We start from the raw sequence: 24,588 nt of genomic DNA, 5'->3' as shown, positions 1-24,588 counted from the left end.
AACTATAATATACCTTCAGCTGTGGTGAAATAGAACTATAATATACCTTCAGCTGTGGTGAAATAGAACTATAATATACCTTCAGCTGTGGTGAAATAGAACTATAATATACCTTCAGCTGTGGTGAAATAGAACTATAATATACCTTCAGCTGTGGTGTAATAGAACTATAATATACCTTCAGCTGTGGTGTAATAGAACTATAATATACCTTCAGCTGTGGTGTAATAGAACTATAATATACCTTCAGCTGTGGTGAAATAGAACTATAATATACCTTCAGCTGTGGTGTAATAGAACTATAATATACCTTCAGCTGTGGTGAAATAGAACTATAATATACCTTCAGCTGTGGTGGAATAGAACTATAATATACCTTCAGCTGTGGTGAAATAGAACTATAATATACCTTCAGCTGTGGTGAAAAAGAACTATAATATACCTTCAGCTGTGGTGAAAAATAACTATAATATACCTTCAGCTGTGGTGAAATAGAACTATAATATACCTTCAGCTGTGGTGAAAAAGAACTATAATATACCTTCAGCTGTGGTGAAATAGAACTATAATATACCTTCAGCTGTGGTGAAATAGAACTATAATATACCTTCAGCTGTGGTGAAAAAGAACTATAATATACCTTCAGCTGTGGTGAAATAGAACTATAATATACCTTCAGCTGTGGTGAAATAGAACTATAATATACCTTCAGCTGTGGTGAAAAATAACTATAATATACCTTCAGCTGTGGTGAAATAGAACTATAATATACCTTCAGCTGTGGTGAAATAGAACTATAATATACCTTCAGCTGTGGTGAAAAAGAACTATAATATACCTTCAGCTGTGGTGAAATAGAACTATAATATACCTTCAGCTGTGGTGAAATAGAACTATAATATACCTTCAGCTGTGGTGAAAAAGAACTATAATATACCTTCAGCTGTGGTGAAATAGAACTATAATATACCTTCAGCTGTGGTGAAATAGAACTATAATATACCTTCAGCTGTGGTGAAAAAGAACTATAATATACCTTCAGCTGTGGTGAAATAGAACTATAATATACCTTCAGCTGTGGTGAAATAGAACTATAATATACCTTCAGCTGTGGTGAAATAGAACTATAATATACCTTCAGCTGTTGTGAAATAGAACTATAATATACCTTCAGCTGTGGTGAAATAGAACTATAATATACCTTCAGCTGTGGTGTAATAGAACTATAATATACCTTCAGCTGTGGTGAAATAGAACTATAATATACCTTCAGCTGTGGTGAAATAGAACTATAATATACCTTCAGCTGTGGTGAAATAGAACTATAATATACCTTCAGCTGTGGTGAAATAGAACTATAATATACCTTCAGCTGTGGTGAAATAGAACTATAATATACCTTCAGCTGTGGTGAAATAGAACTATAATACACCTGCAGCTGTGGTGTAATAGAACTATAATATACCTTCAGCTGTGGTGTAATAGAACTATAATATACCTGCAGCTGTGGTGTAATAGAACTATAATATACCTTCAGCTGTGGTGTAATAGAACTCTAATATACCTTCAGCTGTGGTGGAATATAACTATAATATACCTGCAGCTGTGGTGTAATAGAACTATAATATACCTTCAGCTGTGGTGAAATAGAACTATAATATACCTTCAGCTGTGGTGAAATAGAACTATAATATACCTTCAGCTGTGGTGAAATATAACTATAATATACCTTCAACTGTGGTGAAATAGATCTATAATATACCTTCAGCTGTGGTGAAATAGATCTATAATATACCTTCAGCTGTGGTGAAATAGAACTATAATACACCTTCAGCTGTGGTGTAATAGAACTATAATATACCTTCAGCTGTGGTGAAATAGAACTATAATATACCTTCAGCTGTGGTGAAATAGAACTATAATACACCTTCAGCTGTGGTGAAATAGAACTATAATATACCTTCAGCTGTGGTGAAATAGAACTATAATACACCTTCAGCTGTGGTGTAATAGAACTATAATATACCTTCAGCTGTGGTGAAATAGAACTATAATACACCTTCAGCTGTGGTGTAATAGAACTATAATACACCTTCAGCTGTGGTGAAATAGAACTATACTATACCTTCAGCTCCAATGGAGACCAGCTTGACTCCTTTGCTGGTGATGTACTCCAGAGCTTTGTTGACGTTGGCAATCTTGTGGAAGCGCATTTTCCCTCTGTCTGGTTTGGGAAGTCTTTCACCTGAGGAAGAGGAGACCTGTGGCTGTATTGACGTATCGGACACACCTTTCAGATTAGCTATCAGTGGGTACTAATAGCCACACACACACACACACACACACACACACACACACACACACACACACACACACACACACACACACACACACACACACACACACACAGGCACGTACACACAGATCTGCACACACACACACACACACGTACACACACACACGCACAAACGCTCGCACGCACGCACACACACACACACACACACAAACACACACACACACACACACACACACACACACACACACACACACACACACACACACACACACGGTGTGAGATGTACCAGAAATGACTTCCAGCAGCAGCATGAGTTTCAGTCCGTTCCTGAAGTCCTCCTCGATGTTTTCGATCCCGGTCCCGGCCTTTCTCAGGTGAGAGTTGCACCAAGCTGTAAAGGTCTGAGCACAACAGATGGACGGGCTAAACAACGAGTCCAATTAATACTGGTTAGGCCGGTGCCCGACTCTTTCATGTTTCTTGGAGTTTTCTCTGTAATCAAAGCGATCTATGTCAACACTTTACCGTGTACAGTACACTGGGAAGGGCCTTGGTTGCACAGACAGCTGGCCATTCATTCAGACCCATGAATCGGTGGTCAGAGAGCGTTATTAGGGTATAATTTACCAGACAACGGACATGGCATGGAGTGATGGCTTTGAGCTCTATAACCTGTAGTTATAACAGAGGGTAGAGAGAGCAGTGTTTTCCTGTTATAACCTGTAGTTATAACCTGTAGTTATAACAGAGGGTAGAGAGAGCAGTGTTATAACCTGTAGTTATAGAGGGTAGAGAGAGCAGTGTCTTCCTGTTATAACCTGTAGTTATAGAGGGTAGAGAGAGCAGTGTTTTCCTGTTATAACCTGTAGTTATAGAGGGTAGAGAGAGCAGTGTTATAACCTGTAGTTATAGAGGGTAGAGAGAGCAGTGTTTTCCTGTTATAACCTGTAGTTATAGAGGGTAGAGAGAGCAGTGTTTTCCTGTTATAACCTGTAGTTATAGAGGGTAGAGAGAGCAGTGTTATAACCTGTAGTTATAGAGGGTAGAGAGAGCAGTGTTTTCCTGTTATAACCTGTAGTTATAGAGGGTAGAGAGAGCAGTGTTTTCCTGTTATAACCTGTAGTTATAGAGGGTAGAGAGAGCAGTGTTATAACCTGTAGTTATAGAGGGTAGAGAGAGCAGTGTTTTCCTGTTATAACCTGTAGTTATAGAGAGTAGAGAGAGCAGTGTTATAACCTGTAGTTATAGAGGGTAGAGAGAGCAGTGTCTTCCTGTTATAACCTGTAGTTATAGAGGGTAGAGAGAGCAGTGTTTTCCTGTTATAACCTGTAGTTATAACAGAGGGTAGAGAGAGCAGTGTTATAACCTGTAGTTATAGAGGGTAGAGAGAGCAGTGTTTTCCTGTTATAACCTGTAGTTATAGAGGGTAGAGAGAGCAGTGTTATAACCTGTAGTTATAGAGGGGAGAGAGAGCAGTGTTTTCCTGTTATAACCTGTAGTTATAGAGGGTAGAGAGAGCAGTGTTATAACCTGTAGTTATAGAGGGTAGAGAGAGCAGTGTTTTCCTGTTATAACCTGTAGTTATAGAGGGTAGAGAGAGCAGTGTTTTCCTGTTATAACCTGTAGTTATAGAGAGTAGAGAGAGCAGTGTTTTCCTGTTATAACCTGTAGTTATAGAGGGTAGAGAGAGCAGTGTTTTCCTGTTATAACCTGTAGTTATAGAGGGTAGAGAGAGCAGTGTTTTCCTGTTATAACCTGTAGTTATAACAGAGGGTAGAGAGAGCAGTGTTATAACCTGTAGTTATAGAGGGTAGAGAGAGCAGTGTTTTCCTGTTATAACCTGTAGTTATAGAGGGTAGAGAGAGCAGTGTTATAACCTGTAGTTATAGAGGGTAGAGAGAGCAGTGTTTTTCTGTTATAACCTGTAGTTATAGAGAGGGTAGAGAGAGCAGTGTTTTCCTGTTATAACCTGTAGTTATAGAGAGTAGAGAGAGCAGTGTTTTCCTGTTATAACCTGTAGTTATAGAGGGTAGAGAGAGCAGTGTTTTTCTGTTATAACCTGTAGTTATAGAGAGGGTAGAGAGAGCAGTGTTTTCCTGTTATAACCTGTAGTTATAGAGGGTAGAGAGAGCAGTGTTTTCCTGTTATAACCTGTAGTTATAGAGGGTAGAGAGAGCAGTGTTTTCCTGTTATAACCTGTAGTTATAGAGGGGAGAGAGAGCAGTGTTTTCCTGTTATAACCTGTAGTTATAGAGGGTAGAGAGAGCAGTGTTTTCCTGTTATAACCTGTAGTTATAGAGGGTAGAGAGAGCAGTGTTTTCCTGTTATAACCTGTAGTTATAGAGGGGAGAGAGAGCAGTGTTTTCCTGTTATAACCTGTAGTTATAGAGGGTAGAGAGAGCAGTGTTTTCCTGTTATAACCTGTAGTTATAGAGGGTAGAGAGAGCAGTGTTTTCCTGTTATAACCTGTAGTTATAGAGGGGAGAGAGAGCAGTGTTTTCCTGTTATAACCTGTAGTTATAACAGAGGGTAGAGAGAGCAGTGTTATAACCTGTAGTTATAGAGGGTAGAGAGAGCAGTGTTTTCCTGTTATAACCTGTAGTTATAGAGGGTAGAGAGAGCAGTGTTTTCCTGTTATAACCTGTAGTTATAACAGAGGGTAGAGAGAGCAGTGTTATAACCTGTAGTTATAGAGGGTAGAGAGAGCAGTGTTTTCCTGTTATAACCTGTAGTTATAGAGGGTAGAGAGAGCAGTGTTTTCCTGTTATAACCTGTAGTTATAACAGAGGGTAGAGAGAGCAGTGTTATAACCTGTAGTTATAGAGGGTAGAGAGAGCAGTGTCTTCCTGTTATAACCTGTAGTTATAGAGGGTAGAGAGAGCAGTGTTTTCCTGTTATAACCTGTAGTTATAGAGGGTAGAGAGAGCAGTGTTTTCCTGTTATAACCTGTAGTTATAGAGGGAAGAGAGAGCAGTGTCTTCCTGTTATAACCTGTAGTTATAGAGGGTAGAGAGAGCAGTGTTTTCCTGTTATAACCTGTAGTTATAGAGGGGAGAGAGAGCAGTGTTTTCCTGTTATAACCTGTAGTTATAGAGGGTAGAGAGAGCAGTGTCTTCCTGTTATAACCTGTAGTTATAGAGGGTAGAGAGAGCAGTGTTTTCCTGTTATAACCTGTAGTTATAGAGGGTAGAGAGAGCAGTGTTTTCCTGTTATAACCTGTAGTTATAGAGAGTAGAGAGAGCAGTGTTTTCCTGTTATAACCTGTAGTTATAGAGGGTAGAGAGAGCAGTGTTTTCCTGTTATAACCTGTAGTTATAGAGGGTAGAGAGAGCAGTGTTTTCCTGTTATAACCTGTAGTTATAACAGAGGGTAGAGAGAGCAGTGTTTTCCTGTTATAACCTGTAGTTATAGAGGGTAGAGAGAGCAGTGTTTTCCTGTTATAACCTGTAGTTATAGAGGGTAGAGAGAGCAGTGTTATAACCTGTAGTTATAGAGAGTAGAGAGAGCAGTGTTTTCCTGTTATAACCTGTAGTTATAGAGGGTAGAGAGAGCAGTGTTTTCCTGTTATAACCTGTAGTTATAGAGGGTAGAGAGAGCAGTGTTTTCCTGTTATAACCTGTAGTTATAACAGAGGGTAGAGAGAGCAGTGTTTTCCTGTTATAACCTGTAGTTATAGAGGGTAGAGAGAGCAGTGTTTTCCTGTTATAACCTGTAGTTATAGAGGGTAGAGAGAGCAGTGTCTTCCTGTTATAACCTGTAGTTATAGAGGGTAGAGAGAGCAGTGTCTTCCTGTTATAACCTGTAGTTATAGAGGGTAGAGAGAGCAGTGTCTTCCTGTTATAACCTGTAGTTATAGAGGGTAGAGAGAGCAGTGTTTTCCTGTTATAACCTGTAGTTATAGAGGGTAGAGAGAGCAGTGTCTTCCTGTTATAACCTGTAGTTATAGAGGGGAGAGAGAGCAGTGTTTTCCTGTTATAACCTGTAGTTATAGAGGGTAGAGAGAGCAGTGTTTTCCTGTTATAACCTGTAGTTATAGAGGGTAGAGAGAGCAGTGTCTTCCTGTTATAACCTGTAGTTATAGAGGGTAGAGAGAGAAGTGTTTTCCTGTTATAACCTGTAGTTATAGAGGGTAGAGAGAGCAGTGTTTTCCTGTTATAACCTGTAGTTATAGAGGGTAGAGAGAGCAGTGTCTTCCTGTTATAACCTGTAGTTATAGAGGGTAGAGAGAGCAGTGTCTTCCTGTTATAACCTGTAGTTATAGAGGGTAGAGAGAGCAGTGTTTTCCTGTTATAACCTGTAGTTATAGAGGGTAGAGAGAGCAGTGTTTTCCTGTTATAACCTGTAGTTATAACAGAGGGGTGAGAGAGCAGTGTCTTCCTGTTATAACCTGTAGTTATAACAGAGGGTAGAGAGAGCAGTGTTTTCCTGTTATAACCTGTAGTTATAACAGAGGGTAGAGAGAGCAGTGTTTTCCTGTTATAACCTGTAGTTATAGAGGGTAGAGAGAGAAGTGTTTTCCTGTTATAACCTGTAGTCATAACAGAGGGTAGAGAGAGCAGTGTTTTCCTGTTATAACCTGTAGTTATAACAGAGGGTAGAGAGAGCAGTGTTATAACCTGTAGTTATAACAGAGGGGAGAGAGAGCAGTGTTATAACCTGTAGTTATAACAGAGGGGAGAGAGAGCAGTGTTATAACCTGTAGTTATAACAGAGGGTAGAGAGAGCAGTGTTATAACCTGTAGTTATAACAGAGGGTAGAGAGAGCAGTGTTATAACCTGTAGTTATAACAGAGGGTAGAGAGAGCAGTGTTTTCCTGTTATAACCTGTAGTTATAACAGAGGGTAGAGAGAGCAGTGTTATAACCTGTAGTTATAACAGAGGGTAGAGAGAGCAGTGTTATAACCTGTAGTTATAACAGAGGGTAGAGAGAGCAGTGTTATGCCCTATAGTTATAACAGAGGGTAGAGAGAGCAGTGTTATAACCTGTAGTTATAACAGAGGGTAGAGAGAGCAGTGTTATAACCTATAGTTATAACAGAGGGGAGAGAGAGCAGAGTTTTCCTGTTATAACCTGTAGTTATAACAGAGGGGAGAGAGAGCAGTGTTATAACCTGTAGTTATAACAGAGGGTAGAGAGAGCAGTGTTATAACCTGTAGTTATAACAGAGGGGAGAGAGAGCAGTGTTATAACCTGTAGTTATAACAGAGGGGAGAGAGAGCAGTGTTATAACCTGTAGTTATAACAGAGGGTAGAGAGAGCAGTGTTATAACCTGTAGTTATAACAGAGGGTAGAGAGAGCAGTGTTATAACCTGTAGTTATAACAGAGGGTAGAGAGAGCAGTGTTTTCCTGTTATAACCTGTAGTTATAACAGAGGGTAGAGAGAGCAGTGTTATAACCTGTAGTTATAGAGGGTAGAGAGAGCAGTGTTATAACCTGTAGTTATAACAGAGGGTAGAGAGAGCAGTGTTATAACCTGTAGTTATAGAGGGTAGAGATAGCAGTGTTATAACCTGTAGTTATAACAGAGGGTAGAGAGAGCAGTGTTATAACCTGTAGTTATAGAGGGTAGAGAGAGCAGTGTTATAACCTGTAGTTATAACAGAGGGTAGAGAGAGCAGTGTTATAACCTGTAGTTATAGAGGGTAGAGAGAGCAGTGTTATAACCTGTAGTTATAACAGAGGGTAGAGAGAGCAGAGTGAGTCTGCTTTTAGACCCTCCTGAAACCCTGAAACTACAGTCCATTCCTGTAACCCTCTGTCCTACTGGGCCAGGATTGGTCTGTTCTCCCTCCTGGCATGTCGCTATCTCTGTCCTACTGGGCCAGGATTGGTCTGTTCTCCCTCCTGGCATGTCTCTCTCCCTGTCAGACTGGGCCAGGATTGGTCTGTTCTCCCTCCTGGCATGTCTCTCTCCCTGTCCTACTGGGCCAGGATTGGTCTGTTCTCCCTCCTGGCATGTCTCTCTCCCTGTCCTACTGGGCCAGGATTGGTCTGTTCTCCCTCCTGGCATGTCTCTCTCCCTGTCAGACTGGGCCAGGGTTGGTCTGTTCTCCCTCCTGGCATGTCTCTCTCCCTGTCCTACTGGGCCAGGATTGGTCTGTTCTCCCTCCTGGCATGTCTCTCTCCCTGTCCTACTGGGCCAGGATTGGTCTGTTCTCCCTCCTGGCATGTCTCTCTCCCTGTCAGACTGGGCCAGGATTGACAAGGTCTGTTCTCCCTCCTGGCATGTCTCTCTCCCTGTCAGACTGGGCCAGGATTGACAAGGTCTGTTCTCCCTCCTGACATGTCTCTCTCCCTGCCTGTGTCCGCAGCACAGTGTATTTCACAAGGTGGTTGGATTTCAGCGCTGGCTGTAATTTATGAGTGTGACTGAAGTTGTCCCAGTTGTCATTGAAGGAACAAAGGTTTTGTACTCTTGTGTGTGTGGTTGTTTAGATTATAAATCTATTGACCTAGCTGGAAAAAAACAGACGGTACAGAGCACACGGTTGTGAAGGAGAACGCTGTACTGACAACCCTGTAAAAAGGGTTTGTTTACTGATTGTCAGAGCCTTTACAGTAGGATGCAGTAACACCTGTCATAATAGACTATGAGCTTTATAAAACCATATGTTACACCTTTATTTAACTAGGCAAGTCAGTTAAGAACAAATTATTATTTACAATGACGGCCAAGGAACAGTGGGTTAACTACCTTGTTCATTGGCAGAATGACAGATTTTTACCTTGTCAGCTCAGGGATTCGATCCAGCAACCTTGCTCTAACCACTAGGCTACCTGCCTCCCATATGTTTCCTAGTACAAGGGAAACTAGCAACAGTAAATACCTACTCAGTACTGGAATAGTTTAATTAAGTGCATCAATCTAATATTTATTTTTTTGAAAATTCCTGTCACGTTGGTATGAAGGATCGGGAGACAGGCGCAGGAATGCGTAATAGGGTTTTTATTCAGTCCAAATTACGGCGTGCCGTGTAAAGGCACTGGGGGACGAAGACCAAACAAACACGCAACAAAAACACAGGGTAGAAACCCAAAACAAAAGAGCGAGGAATACCTGGAATAAATAACACAAACGCACGATGATTAACACACGGGACGAGACCCGTAATCATCTGTAAAATCCACAAGGGCACGAAAGCCCAAAACACACAGCACAGGTACTCACACGCACCAACGGACATTGTAACAATAATGGACAGCCCAATGGAAACCACAGAGCACACTTATACAAGCACTAATCCGTGGGACTAGAGGACAGGTGTGCGTAATGAAAGGTCCGGATTGATCCGTGACAATCTCCGTCAAAATCCATCAGTTTAAAGTAGAGATCTCTTTTTTTTTTGCATGGGCTGCGTCTCAATCCCGGGTATCTGCCTATGTCGGCCTTCCTCGTCTGTGGTGGAAGGTGGCTGAGCTACAGCGGTGTTTGTCAGACCAGGAAACGTCCCGGATATCGGTCTTCTCACAAAAACGTCTGTAGAGTCCGAACCGTTTGGGCTACAAACTAATGTGACCCCTCTATGGAAAGGGGAGACTCTCACGAACGCGTCTGAATGTTTAAAACATTAATGTAAGTATGGAGGTAGTTCTGTGCCAACAAGAAAAGGGTTAATAGCCAGAAGAGGACTGGCCACTCCTCTCTGGTATGTTCCTCTCTAGGTTTCTTCCTAGGTTCTGGCCTTTCTAGGGAGTTTTTCCTAGCCACCGTGCTTCTACACCTGCATTGCTTGCTGTTTGGGGGTTTTAGGCTGGGTTTCTGTACAGCACTTTGAGATATCAGCTGATGTACGAAGGGCTATATAAATAAATTTGATTTTGATTTGATTTGATTAATACAGTCAGGTTCATAAGTATTTGGACAGTGACACAATGTGCATAATTTTGTCTCTGTACGCCGCCACAATGGATTTGAAACGAAACAATCAAGATGTGCCTTAAGTGTCGACTTTCATCATTAATTTAATTGTTTTGTCCAAATTATTGTATGAACTGTGTAGAAATTACAACCATTTTTACATACTGCAGCCACCCAATTTTAGGGGCTCAAAAGTAATCATAAATTAAATGAAGAGTTTTAATAGTTGGTTGCAAATCCTTTGCAGTCAATGACTTCCTGAAGTCTGGAACCCATAGACATCACCAGATGCTGGGTTTCTTCCCTGGTGATGCTCTGCCAGGCCTTTACTGCAGCTGTCTTCACTTCCTGCTTGTTCTTGGGGCGTTTTGTTCTGCCAGGGCTTTACTGCAGCTGTCTTCACTTCCTGCTTGTTCTTGGGGCGTTTTGCCTTCAGTTTTGCCTTCAGCAAATGAAATGCATGCTCAATTGGATTCTGGTCAGGTGATTGGTCCGTTGCGAAAACATTCCACTTCTTTGCCTTCAACAAGTATTGGGTTGCTTCGGGGTCGTTGTCCATCTGCACTGTGAACCGTCGTCCAATGAGTGTTGAAGCATTTGGCTGAATCTGAGCAGATAATAATATTACACCCTAAACACTTCAGAATTCATCCTGCTGCTTTTTTATCAGCAGTCACATCATCAATAAATACAAGGGAACCAGTTCCGTAGGCATCCATACATGCCCACGCCATAACACCTCCTCCTCCATGCTTCACAGATGAGGTGGTATGCTACTTCCCTTCTTCTTCTTCTTCTCTTCCCATCATTCTGGTACAAGTTGATCTTTGTCTCATCGGTCCATCGGATGTTCCAGAACTGTACAGGCAAAATATTTTAACATGTTTTTATGGCAAACTCTAATCTGGTCTTCCTGTTTATGAGGCTTACCAATGGTTTACATCTTGTGGTAAACCGTCTCTGTATTTACTCTGGTGAAGTCTTCTCTTGATTGTTGACTTTGACACAGATACGCCAACCTCCTGGACGGTGTTCTTGATCTGGCCAACTGTTGTGAAAGAGGTTTTTTCTTCACCAGGGAAAGAATTCTTCAGTCATTCACCACAGTTGTTTTCCGTTGGTCTTCTGGGCCTTTTGGTGTTCCTGAGCTCACCAGTGTCTTCTTTCTGTTTCAGAATGTACCAAATAGTTGATTTGGCCACACCTCGTGTTTTTGCCAACTCTGATGGGTTTGTTTTTGATTTTTCAGCCCAGTAATGGCTTGCTTCACTGGCAGTGACAGCTCTTTGGACTTCATATTGAGGGTTAACAGCAACAGATTCCAAATGCAAATACCACACTTGAAATCAACTCTAGACATTTAATCTGTTTACTTGTAAATGAACTAATGAGGGAATAACACACAGCTGGCCATGGAACAGCTGAGGAGCCAATTGTCCAATTACTTTTGGTTATTTAAAAAGGGGGGATCACATATAAAAAGTGTGGTAATTCCTACACCGTTCACCCGATTTGGATGTAAATACACTCAAATTAAAGCTGCTCATATTCATTATTTAATTTCAACTCCATAAATGCTGTGGTCGACAGCTAAAATAATAACAACTTGGTCAATGTCCAAATATTGATGGACCTGAAAAAAAATGAGTTTTCTTATATCTCCTAGATATAGGACAGACACTTCAAAACCTTATTTATTTATTATTACTTTTATTATTATTTTATACCCCTTTTTTTCTCCCCAATTTCGTGGTATCCAATTGGTAGTTACAGTCTTGTCTCATCGCTGCAACTCCCGTACGGACTCGGGGAGAGGCGAAGGTCGAGAGCCGCGTGTCCTCCGAAACACGACCCAGCCAAGCCGCACTGCTTCTTGACACAATGCCCACTTAACCCGGAGGCACCAAAGTGTCAGAGGAGGAAACACCGTGCACCTGGTGACCGTGTCAGGGTGCACTGCGCCCGGCCTTCCACAGGAGTGCGCGATGGGAAAAGAACATCCCTGCCGACCAAACCCTCCCCTAACCCGGACGACGCTGGGCCAGTTGTGCTCCGCCCCATTGGTCTGCCGGTCGCGGCTGGCTGCGACAGAGCCTGGACTCGAACCAGGATCTTTAGTGGCACAGCCAGCACTACGATGGCCTCAAAACCTTATTTCTTATTATTTATTTTTTTACTGTCCGTTTTGATATTTATTAATGTGTTTCTATGGGCTATAGTAGTAAAGGCCAAATTCAAATATTTTATTTGTATTTTTTGGGATACCTACAGAGGACCTAAAATTCCAAATCATACATCTAAATGATACCCTCTTAAAACAATTCCATATGTCAGATTAGTAGGATGGGGGAGCACCATAAAACAATTCCATATGTCAGATTAGTAGGAGGGAGGACCATCTTAAAACAATTCCATATGTCAGATTAGTAGGAGGGAGGACCATCTTAAAAAAGTCCATGTCAGATTAGTAGGAGGGAGGACCTTCTTAAAACAATTCCATATGTCAGCCCCCAATATACCGTACAGTCAAGTCATATGAGTCAATGGTAGAACTATAGCGCCCCCTGTAGGTTCAATAGGACTACGTCGCTATGGGGGCATTGCATGGCTTTCTGAAAGGGGGTAGTGACACCATGGCAGAACTGTCAACTAAACAGGAATCATAAAATAAACGTAATAACAAATGTTTTCATGTTTGTAAAAAATGATATAGTCCAGAATGATGGTTGGGAGGAATACGACCTCTATATGACCTCTCCAGGTACTAAACCGCATCTCAAACGACTCCATAAACTTCCCCTTCTTGCCTCCTGTGGGAACCTGAGTGATGAGATCTGAGATGGAGTTTCCGATGCGTCCGTAAAGGGACTCAACGCTGTAAAACAGGAAGCAGTTCAGACCTGAGAGGGAGTCCGTGTGCCCTGGCTGTGGAGTCTGCTCAAGTTTAGAATAGCTCCTTATTAAATATACTGTCTCCATCTCACTGTCTGTCACAGCCTGGTGCGTTTCAAAGGTCCAACTGGACAACACCATATTGGACAACTGGACAACACCATATTGGAAAACTGGACAACACCATATTGGACAACTGGACAACACCATATTGGACAACTGGACAACACCATATTGGACAACTGGACAACACCATATTGGACTACTGGACAACACCATATTGGACAACTGGACAACACCATATTGGACAACTGGACAACACCATATTGGACAACTGGACAACACCATATTGGACTACTGGACAACACCATATTGGACCACTGGACAACACCATATTGGACTACTGGACAACACCATATTGGACAACACCATATTGGACCACTGGACAACACCATATTGGACAACACCATATTGGACTACTGGACAACACCATATTGGACAACTGGACAACACCATATTGGACAACACCATATTGGACTACTGGACAACACCATATTGGACTACTGGACAACACCATATTGGACTACTGGACAACACCATATTGGACTACTGGACAACACCATATTGGACTACTAGACAACACCATATTGGACAACTGGACAACACCATATTGGACAACTGGACAACACCATATTGGACAACTGGACAACACCATATTGGACTACTGGACAACACCATATTGGACAACTGGACAACACCATATTGGACAACACCATATTGGACTACTAGACAACACCATATTGGACAACTGGACAACACCATATTGGACAACTGGACAACACCATATTGGACAACTGGACAACACCATATTGGACTACTGGACAACACCATATTGGACAACTGGACAACACCATACTGGACAACACCATATTGGACAACACCATATTGGACTACTGGACAACACCATATTGGACCACTGGACAACACCATATTGGACAACACCATATTGGACTACTGGACAACACCATATTGGACTACTGGACAACACCATATTGGACTACTGGACAACACCATATTGGACTACTGGACAACACCATATTGGACTACTAGACAACACCATATTGGACAACTGGACAACACCATATTGGACAACTGGACAACACCATATTGGACAACACCATATTGGACAACTGGACAACACCATATTGGAATACTGGACAACACCATATTGGACTACTGGACAACACCATATTGGACAACTGGACAACACCATATTGGACAACTGGACAACACCATATTGGACAACACCATATTGGACTACTGGACAACACCATATTGGACTACTAGACAACACCATATTGGACAACTGGACAACACCATATTGGACAACACCATATTGGACAACTGGACAACACCATATTGGACTACTAGACAACACCATATTGGACAACTGGACAACACCATATTGGACAACTGGACAACACCATATTGGACAACACCATATTGGACTACTGGACAACACCATATTGGACAACTGGACAACACCATATTGGACAACTGGACAACACCATATTGGACAACACCATATTGGACTACTGGACAACACCATATTGGACAACACCATATTGGACTACTGGACAACACCATATTGGACAACACCATATTGGACAACTGGACAACACCATATTGGACAACTGGACAACACCATATTGGACAACTGGACAACACCATATTGGACTACTGGACAACACCATATTGGACAACTGGACAACACCATATTGGACTACTGGACAACACCATATTGGACAACTGGACAACACCATATTGGACTACTGGACAACACCATATTGGACTACTGGACAACACCATATTGGACAACTGGACAACACCATATTGGACTACTGGACAACACCATATTGGACAACTGGACAACACCATATTGGACAACTGGACAACACCATATTGGACAACTGGACAACACCATATTGGACCACTGGACAACACCATATTGGACAACTGGACAACACCATATTGGACAACTGGACAACACCATATTGGACTACTGGACAACACCATATTGGACTACTGGACAACACCATATTGGACAACTGGACAACACCATATTGGACAACTGGACAACACCATATTGGACTACTAGACAACACCATATTGGACCACTGGACAACACCATATTGGACTACTGGACAACACCATATTGGACAACTGGACAACACCATATTGGACTACTGGACAACACCATATTGGACTACTGGACAACACCATATTGTACAACTGGACAACACCATATTGGACCACTGGACAACACTATATTGGACAACTGGACAACACCATATTGGACTACTGGACAACACCATATTGGACCACTGGACAACACCATATTGGACTACTGGACAACACCATATTGGACAACTGGACAACACCATATTGGACTACTGGACAACACCATATTGGACCACTGGACAACACCATATTGGACAACACCATATTGGACTACTGGACAACACCATATTGGACTACTGGACAACACCATATTGGACCACTGGACAACACCATATTGGACAACTGGACAACACCATATTGGACTACTGGACAACACCATATTGGACCACTGGACAACACCATATTGGACAACTGGACAACACCATATTGGACTACTGGACAACACCATATTGGACTACTGGACAACACCATATTGGACTACTGGACAACACCATATTGGACAACTGGACAACACCATATTGGACCACTGGACAACACCATATTGGACCACTGGACAACACCATATTGGACTACTGGACAACACCATATTGGACAACTGGACAACACCATATTGGACCACTGGACAACACTATATTGGACAACTGGACAACACCATATTGGACTACTGGACAACACCATATTGGACAACTGGACAACACCATATTGGACAACTGGACAACACCATATTGGACTACTGGACAACACTATATTGGACAACTGGACAACACCATATTGGACTACTGGACAACACCATATTGGACAACTGGACAACACCATATTGGACTACTGGACAACACCATATTGGACAACTGGACAACACCATATTGGACCACTGGACAACACTATATTGGACAACTGGACAACACCATATTGGACTACTGGACAACACCATATTGGACTACTGGACAACACCATATTGGACTACTGGACAACACCATATTGGACAACTGGACAACACCATATTGGACCACTGGACAACACTATATTGGACAACTGGACAACACCATATTGGACAACTAGACAACACCATATTGGACAACTGGACAACACCATATTGGACTACTGGACAACACCATATTGGACAACTGGACAACACCATATTGGACAACTGGACAACACCATATTGGACAACTGGACAACACCATATTGGACCACTGGACAACACCATATTGGACAACTGGACAACACCATATTGGACAACTGGACAACACCATATTGGACAACTGGACAACACCATATTGGACAACTGGACAACACCATATTGGACAACTGGACAACACCATATTGGACAACTGGACAACACCATATTGGACAACTGGACAACACCATATTGGACAACTGGACAACACCATATTGGACAACTGGACAACACCATATTGGACAACTGGACAACACCATATTGGACCACTGGACAACACCATATTGGACAACTGGACAACACCATATTGGACAACTGGACAACACCATATTGGACAACTGGACAACACCATATTGGACAACTGGACAACACCATATTGGACCACTGGACAACACCATATTGGACAACTGGACAACACCATATTGGACAACTGGACAACACCATATTGGACAACTGGACAACACCATATTGGACAACTGGACAACACCATATTGGACAACTGGACAACACCATATTGGACAACTGGACAACACCATATTGGACAACTAGACAACACCATATTGGACAACTGGACAACAACATATTGGACAACTGGACAACACCATATTGGACAACTAGACAACACCATATTGGACAACTGGACAACACCATATTGGACCACTGGACAACACCATATTGGACAACTGGACAACACCATATTGGACTACTAGACAACACCATATTCAATCCCATATTGTGTCTGTTATACATCTGATGTATTATGCATAAAAGGTACAGTAATCCTTAACACAGTTGTGCTAGCAGGTACACTTGGTGTTTGGTCCCAAATGGCACCCTATTCCCTATAATAGTGCACTACTTTTGACCAGCCCCGGTCTACAGTAGTGGACTATAGAGAATAGGGTGTCATTTGGGACACTGCTTTGAACAGCTTTTGTTGGGACAAAGATAGTCTGCCAGAACTATAAGTCTCTATTGTCAGAACCCAGATCCTGAAATACAATAACCTGGTAATGGGGACGTGCTATCCCCATGGTTAAAACTCCTCCAGGGTTTAACATAGCTGCTCCCTGTGGTCACTGCTATATTGTTGTCTCTGTCTGGCAGGACCATAGGCAGGGAAGGAAGCCCTACCATTCATGTTGAATGAGAGTGCCTATTTATGCATAGTCTCAGTGATTCCAGCCCCGGGGCAACAGCACCAGGAACATTGATACACCGTGAGAGGCAACCCGTCTGTAGAGAGACTCATTAATGCATGGCTGAGGGGTACAGTAGGTTGACCCTGATATCTTGACACGTCAGTGACAGAATATTTGTCTTTTGTAAAAAATTTAAAAAAAGTTACCTGGTCTGGGTATGATTTCTAGAGTAGACGAAGTACATTTGATCATGTAAGTACATAAACTTGGTTTATATTGTTAAGAAAATTAAAATCTGTAGATGTAAATGAACATATTCTATCAGGTTAGTATTGATCAATACGACATAATCTATCAGGTTAGTATTGATCAATACGACATAATCTATCAGGTTAGTATTGATCAATACGACATAATCTATCAGGTTAGTATTGATCAATACTACATAATCTATCAGGTTAGTATTGATCAATACAACATAATCTATCAGGTTAGTATTAATCAATACAACATAATCTATCAGGTTAGTATTGATCAATACGACATAATCTATCAGGTTAGTATTGATCAATACGACATAATCTATCAGGTTAGTATTGATCAATACTACATAATCTATCAGGTTAGTATTGATCAATACAACATAATCTATCAGGTTAGTATTAATCAATACAACATAATCTATCAGGTTAGTATTGATCAATACGACATAATCTATCAGGTTAGTATTGATCAATACGACATAATCTATCAGGTTAGTATTGATCAATACGACATAATCTATCAGGTTAGTATTGATCAATACAACATAATCTATCAGGTTAGTATTGATCAATACGACATAATCTATCAGGTTAGTATTGATCAATACGACATAATCTATCAGGTTAGTATTGATCAATACAGACACTGTCCTCCCGTGCCAACCCGAGGACCAAGGACATTGTCTGAGCCAACTCTGTATACCCCCTCTAGTCCTTTAGTTATAATTAGCCTACAGCGTCCATTCTGTTCCCGCTTCGGGCCTAGAGGACGTCACCTACATTCTGTGTTACCAGACATCTGTTGACAGTTGTCATAAAACACACGAATCAAAGGAATGGCAGCGAGAGAGTTGGAGCTGAAGCACAGGTCTTCGCTATGCTGCCTGACTGCCTGGGAGTTATTGTTGGCTCGGCTGCCATGTCTGCCTGGTGCCCGCTCTGCCCACATAGTGTCTCTCACACCGTACTGGGTGTTGTTTTTCTCAGTAAAGTAATCAGTATTTTATGTCCCTTTTAATAGTGCTGTCGTGTTTAAAAAAAAATACCTTCCCATTATGATGTGTTCTTGTTTTGACTCATTTGACTGTCAGGAAATACTTCCACAGACCACTGCCCTCTCTTTGTAGGCCTAGAATTAAAACATTTTTAAAATAATTCCACAGACCACTGCCCTCTCTTTGTAGGCCTAGAATTAAAACGTTTTTAAAATAATTACACAGACCACTGCCCTCTCTTTGTAGGCCTAGAATTAAAACATTTTTAAAATAATTCCACAGACCACTGCCCTCTCTTTGTAGGCCTAGAATTAAAACGTTTTTAAAATACTTCCACAGACCACTGCCCTCTCTTTGTAGGCCTAGAATTAAAACGTTTTTTAAATACTTCCACAGACCACTGCCCTCTCTTTGTAGGCCTAGAATTAAAACGTTTTTTAAATACTTCCAGAGACCACTGCCCTCTCTTTGTAGGCCTAGAATTAAAACGTTTTTTAAATACTTCCAGAGACCACTGCCCTCTCTTTGTAGGCCTAGAATTAAAACGTTTTTTTTTTTAAAGTGCAACTTCTTAAATATTAATTTTGCACCTGAGTAAATATTCATAACTTGGTAAAACAGTAGAGTTTATCAGCCCTTCTACTACTGCTGTGTTTCGACATTCAGTTACTTCCTCAGCCTTGCCTCACTTGACTAGGCTACTGTAAAACCTTTACACGTGTGGAAACAGGAAATGAATAGACAAGACGATGGATGAAGTATCCAACCTTTCTCTGCTGTTTCTCCCAGGCAGGGTCCAGGAGCAGGTCTCTGTCCCACTCGTCCTCCTGGATGGTGTAGTCATTATTCTGCTGTTCCTGCATCTGCGTCCTGTATCCATTATTATAGTCTACTGATGTCTGCATCGTGTATCCATTATTATAGTCTACAGATGTCTGCATCATCTGGCTCTGCATCGTCTGGTTCTGCATGGCCTGGTTCTGCATCATCGCGCTCTGCATCATCGCGCTCTGCATCGTCTGGTTCTGCATCGTCTGGTACTGCATCGTCTGGGTCTGCATCCCGAAGCTTTAGAACAACAGACCGGACTACAGAACAACAGGGGTGAACAGGAGACAAGACAAAACCCTTTTGTGTGAGATTCTTCTCCTGAAGTCGCCGCTGCAGTTTGATCAGAAGACGTGTTGGGGGTTGGAGTCAGAAAGCTGGTCAGTCAGTCAGTGTCCTCTCTCTCTCTCTCTGTCTCCGAGTGTCTGTCTGTCCCTTGTTGTCCTTGGACTGCCCTGCAGCAGTTGTCCAGGCAGAGAATATACCTACTAGTTATAGTTGGGTGTCATGTGACAGTGACCAATAAGAATCGCCGTCCGTTGTGTGTGATCATTCAGAATGAGAGTCTATTACTGGTTACACCTAGTGTTGACTGTCTAACTGAGACCATAGAGTTAAATCCAGTGCCTTCGGAAAGTATTCAGACCCCTGGACTTTTTCCACATTTTGTTACGTTACAGCCTTATTCTAAAATGGATTACATAAAACAATTTCCTCCTCAATCTATATTGACAAAGCGAAAACAGGTTTTTAGAAATGTTGGCAAATTTGTTAAACAGAAATACCTTATTTACATAAGTATTCAGACCCTTTGCTATGAGACTTGAAATTGAGCTCAGGTACATCCTGTTTCCATTGATCATCCTTGAGATGTTTCTACAACTTGATTGGAGTCCACCTGTGGTCAATTCAATTGATTGGATATGATTTGGAAAGGCACACACCTGTCTATATAAGGTCCCACAGTTGACAGTGCATGTCAGAGCAAAAACCAAGCCATGAGGTCGAAGGAATTGTCCATAGAGCTCCGAGACAGGACTGTGTCGAGGCACAGATCTGGGGAAGGGTACCAAAAAATGTCTGCAGCATTGAAGGTCCCCAAGAACACAGTGGCCTCCATCATTCTTAAATGGAAGAAGTTCAGAACCACCAAGACTCTTCCTAGAGATGGTCACATGGCCAAACTGAGCAATCAGGGGAGAAGGGCCTTGGTCAGGGAGGGGACCAAGAACCCAATGTTCACTCTGACAGAGATCCAGAGTTCCTCGGTGGAGATGGGAGAACCTTCCAGAAGGACAACCATATCTGCAGCACTCCACCAATCAGGACTTTATTCTAGAGTGGCCAGACGGAAGCCACTCCTCAGTAAAACTTGTCATCACTATCATGGACGTCCTTAACATGAACCACGCTGAATTTGGTAATGATATACAGTATAAAAAACACAAGGAAACTATGAACAACTCATTCTTTGCCTATGTAACGCTAATGGCTAATGCTACAAAATCATCTTCTCCTCATGAAGGTCAGATATACTAACAGATTCTCTATTGAGACTCATTACTTCAGTCTTTAATGGTTTTAAGAAACAATTATTGCTTCATTCAAATATGACCACAGTTGTTCCTATAGATGCACGTTAGCACAAATGCTAATGCTAAAAATATATACAAAATCTGCTCCCGATGTGGCGCAGCGGACTAAGGCACTGCATGTCAGTGCTAGAGGCGTCACTACAGACCCTGGTTCGATTCCGGGCTGTATCACAACCGGCCGTGATTGGGAGTCCCATAGAGCGGCACACAATTGGCCCAGGGTCGTCCGGGTTTGGCCTGGGTAGGCCGTCATTGTACATACGAATTTGTTCTTAACTGACTTGCCATACTAAATAAAGGTTCAATAAAAAAAAAAAATTCTCATGAACCATAAGTCATATTGACTCCAGATTTGATATATAGAATCAATGAATTAGCCTCAAATAAATTCTAGAATGATTAGTTGCTGCATTCAAAGTGTGCCACGCTACACCACTAGATGGCACCATATCACACCAGGGCAATAAGAACCAAGCCGATGGACGTGAGGCCATTAAACCATTAAGCCGTCAGAAACTATTCACACCCCGTTACATGTTGTTGTGTTACAGCTTGAGAATGATTACAGTAGTCGCTGTCAAAGTGGACCACGCTACATCCAGCCAGCTTGACACAACGGGGGGAATCATTGGAGTCAACATGGGGCCAGTATCTCTGTGGAACACTTTCCACACCTTGTAGAGTCTATGCCCCCTTGTAGAGTCTATGCCCCCTTGTAGAGTCTATGCCCCCTTGTAGAGTCTATGCCCCCTTGTAGAGTCTATGCCCCCTTGTAGAGTCTATGCTCCCTTGTAGAGTCCATGCCCCCTTGTATAGTCCACGCCCCCTTGTAGAGTCCATGCCCCCTTGTAGAGTCTATGCCCCCTTGTAGAGTCTATGCCCCCTTGTAGAGTCCATGCCCCCTTGTAGAGTCCATGCCCCCTTGTAGAGTCCATGCCCCTTGTAGAGTCCATGCCCCCTTGTAGTCTATGCCCCCTTGTAGAGTCCATGCCCCCTTGTAGAGTCCATGCCCCCTTGTAGAGTCTATGCCCCCTTGTAGAGTCTATGCCCCCTTGTAGAGTCCATGCCCCCTTGTATAGTCTACGCCCCCTTGTAGAGTCCATGCCCCCTTGTAGAGTCTATGCCCCCTTGTAGAGTCTATGCCCCCCTGTAGAGTCTATGCCCCCTTGTAGAGTCCATGCCCCCTTGTAGAGTCCATGCCCCCTTGTAGAGTCTAAGCCCCGTGCCTCTACGATTTGAGTCTGTTCTGAGGGCAAAAGTGGGTGCAACTCAATATTAGGAAGCGTATATATAGACGTCCTAGCCTACCTCTTTCAGGAAATAAATTACATGCAGTATTAGCCATATATTTATTAAATGAATGATGTGTTACGCATAAGTATCTAAATAATAGCCTCTGTTTCTTGCCTATCATACACCTGCGCTCCGCTGGCCTGTTAAAAAACATTCCTTAGGTCTTAGAGTCCAAGGACAAGCTAGACTAGAATAGCAGTTCCCCGTGATAATACAACTCCTAGTGGACGGATCCACTACAGAGGGCAGCAGTTCCCCATGATGATAATACAACTCCTAGTGGACGGATCCACTACAGAGGGCAGCAGTTCCCCATGATGATAAAACAACTCCTAGTGGATGGACCCACTACAGAGGGCAGCAGTTCCCCATGATGATAAAACAACTCCTAGTGGATGGATCCACTACAGAGGGCAGCAGTTCCCCATGATGATAAAACAACTCCTAGTGGATGGATCCACTACAGAGGGCAGCAGTTCCCCATGATGATAAAACAACTCCTAGTGGATGGATCCACTACAGAGGGCAGCAGTTCCCCATGATGATAAAACAACTCCTAGTGGATGGATCCACTACAGAGGGCAGCAGTTCCCCATGATGATAAAACAACTCCTAGTGGATGGATCCACTACAGAGGGCAGCAGTTCCCCATGATGATAAAACAACTCCTAGTGGATGGATCCACTACAGAGGGCAGCAGTTCCCCATGATGATAAAACAACTCCTAGTGGATGGATCCACTACAGAGGGCAGCAGTTCCCCATGATGATAAAACAACTCCTAGTGGATGGATCCACTACAGAGGGCAGCAGTTCCCCATGATGATAAAACAACTCCTAGTGGATGGATCCACTACAGAGGGCAGCAGTTCCCCATGATGATAAAACAACTCCTAGTGGATGGATCCACTACAGAGGGCAGCAGTTCCCCATGATGATAAAACAACTCCTAGTGGATGGATCCACTACTACTAGGCCTCTATGAGAAAGAGATCTTATAGAGGCAGATGTGGTTATGTAAAATCTGCTCAGGAAGACCCCTCAGCCAGACAGGAAGACTCCTCAGCCAGACAGGAAGACTCCTCAGCCAGACAGGAAGACTACTCAGCCAGACAGGAAGACTCCTCAGCCAGACAGGAAGACTCCTCAGCCAGACAGGAAGACTCCTCAGCCAGACAAGTTCCTACTGTGGACAGGAAGAAGACAAGCTTCCAACTCATCTGTTTCTATAATACTGTGCTTTATTTATTTTTGGTTGATAACACTGTATGGCATATGATACTGCCCAGTTATAACAAGAAGAGTGTATTTTAACACTTGGTTTACGATATGCATAGGACATCAACAAAATGTAAGTGCTTATTGTAGATGTGCAACATCGTGTAATACTGTTTATACAATAAACAGCACAAATACTAAAAACAAAACAGGAAGTTGTAACATTTTTGGAGCCAACTTCCTCTGTAATATGGCTGTTGTATTCCTTCCGTGGCTTCAAATAATTACACTTATCAAAATATGATTGTACCGCGCGCAAATATCACAATGACATGGCTGTTTACAGCAACAATGCATAGCAGAGTAAGCAGCAAATTATTACAAAATAATACGAAATATAAAAAATTATTACAAAATAATACAAAACAACAAAATATTACAAGTATTACTGTATTGTTACTTAGTACAGAAGTGCAAGACAGTTTTATAATGAGTCGTTGGTGTGTCTTGGAATTCAGTTGAAAGACAGTTTTATAATGAGTCGTTGGTGTGTGTGTCTTGGAATTCAACTGAAAGACAGTTTTATAATGAGTCGTTGGTGTGTCTTGGAATTCAGCTGAAAGACAGTTTTATAATGAGTCGTTGGTGTGTCTTGGAATTCAGCTGAAAGACAGTTTTATAATGAGTCGTTGGTGTCTTGGAATTCAGTTGAAAGACAGTTTTATAATGAGTCGTTGGTGTCTTGGAATTCAGCTGAAAGACAGTTTTATAATGAGTCGTTGGTGTC

General features: G+C 42.2%; 1 protein-coding gene across 3 annotated transcripts in view; it reads right to left on the bottom strand.

Annotated features, from left to right (window-relative positions):
* Positions 1–20,146, bottom strand: part of LOC139571651 (alpha-actinin-2-like) — a 107,960-nt gene extending 87,814 nt beyond the window's left edge. For all 3 annotated transcript variants that reach the window (XM_071394715.1, XM_071394713.1, XM_071394714.1), the window contains exons 1-3: positions 19,636–20,146; positions 2,583–2,697; positions 2,126–2,245 (exon numbers count right to left, since the gene is read on the bottom strand). In XM_071394715.1, the coding sequence (XP_071250816.1) occupies positions 2,126–2,245; positions 2,583–2,697; positions 19,636–19,929 (529 nt within the window). In that variant the 5' untranslated portion in view covers positions 19,930–20,146. The remainder of the gene's footprint in view (positions 1–2,125; positions 2,246–2,582; positions 2,698–19,635) is intronic.
* Between the last annotated feature and the right edge of the window lie 4,442 nt (positions 20,147–24,588).

The sequence above is a fragment of the Salvelinus alpinus genome, chromosome 3 (genome assembly GCF_045679555.1).
Source record: "Salvelinus alpinus chromosome 3, SLU_Salpinus.1, whole genome shotgun sequence".
In the NCBI taxonomy this organism is placed as follows: domain Eukaryota; kingdom Metazoa; phylum Chordata; class Actinopteri; order Salmoniformes; family Salmonidae; genus Salvelinus; species Salvelinus alpinus.
Note: the sequence above shows the minus strand (reverse complement) of the source record. Positions and strands in the feature narration are given on the sequence as shown.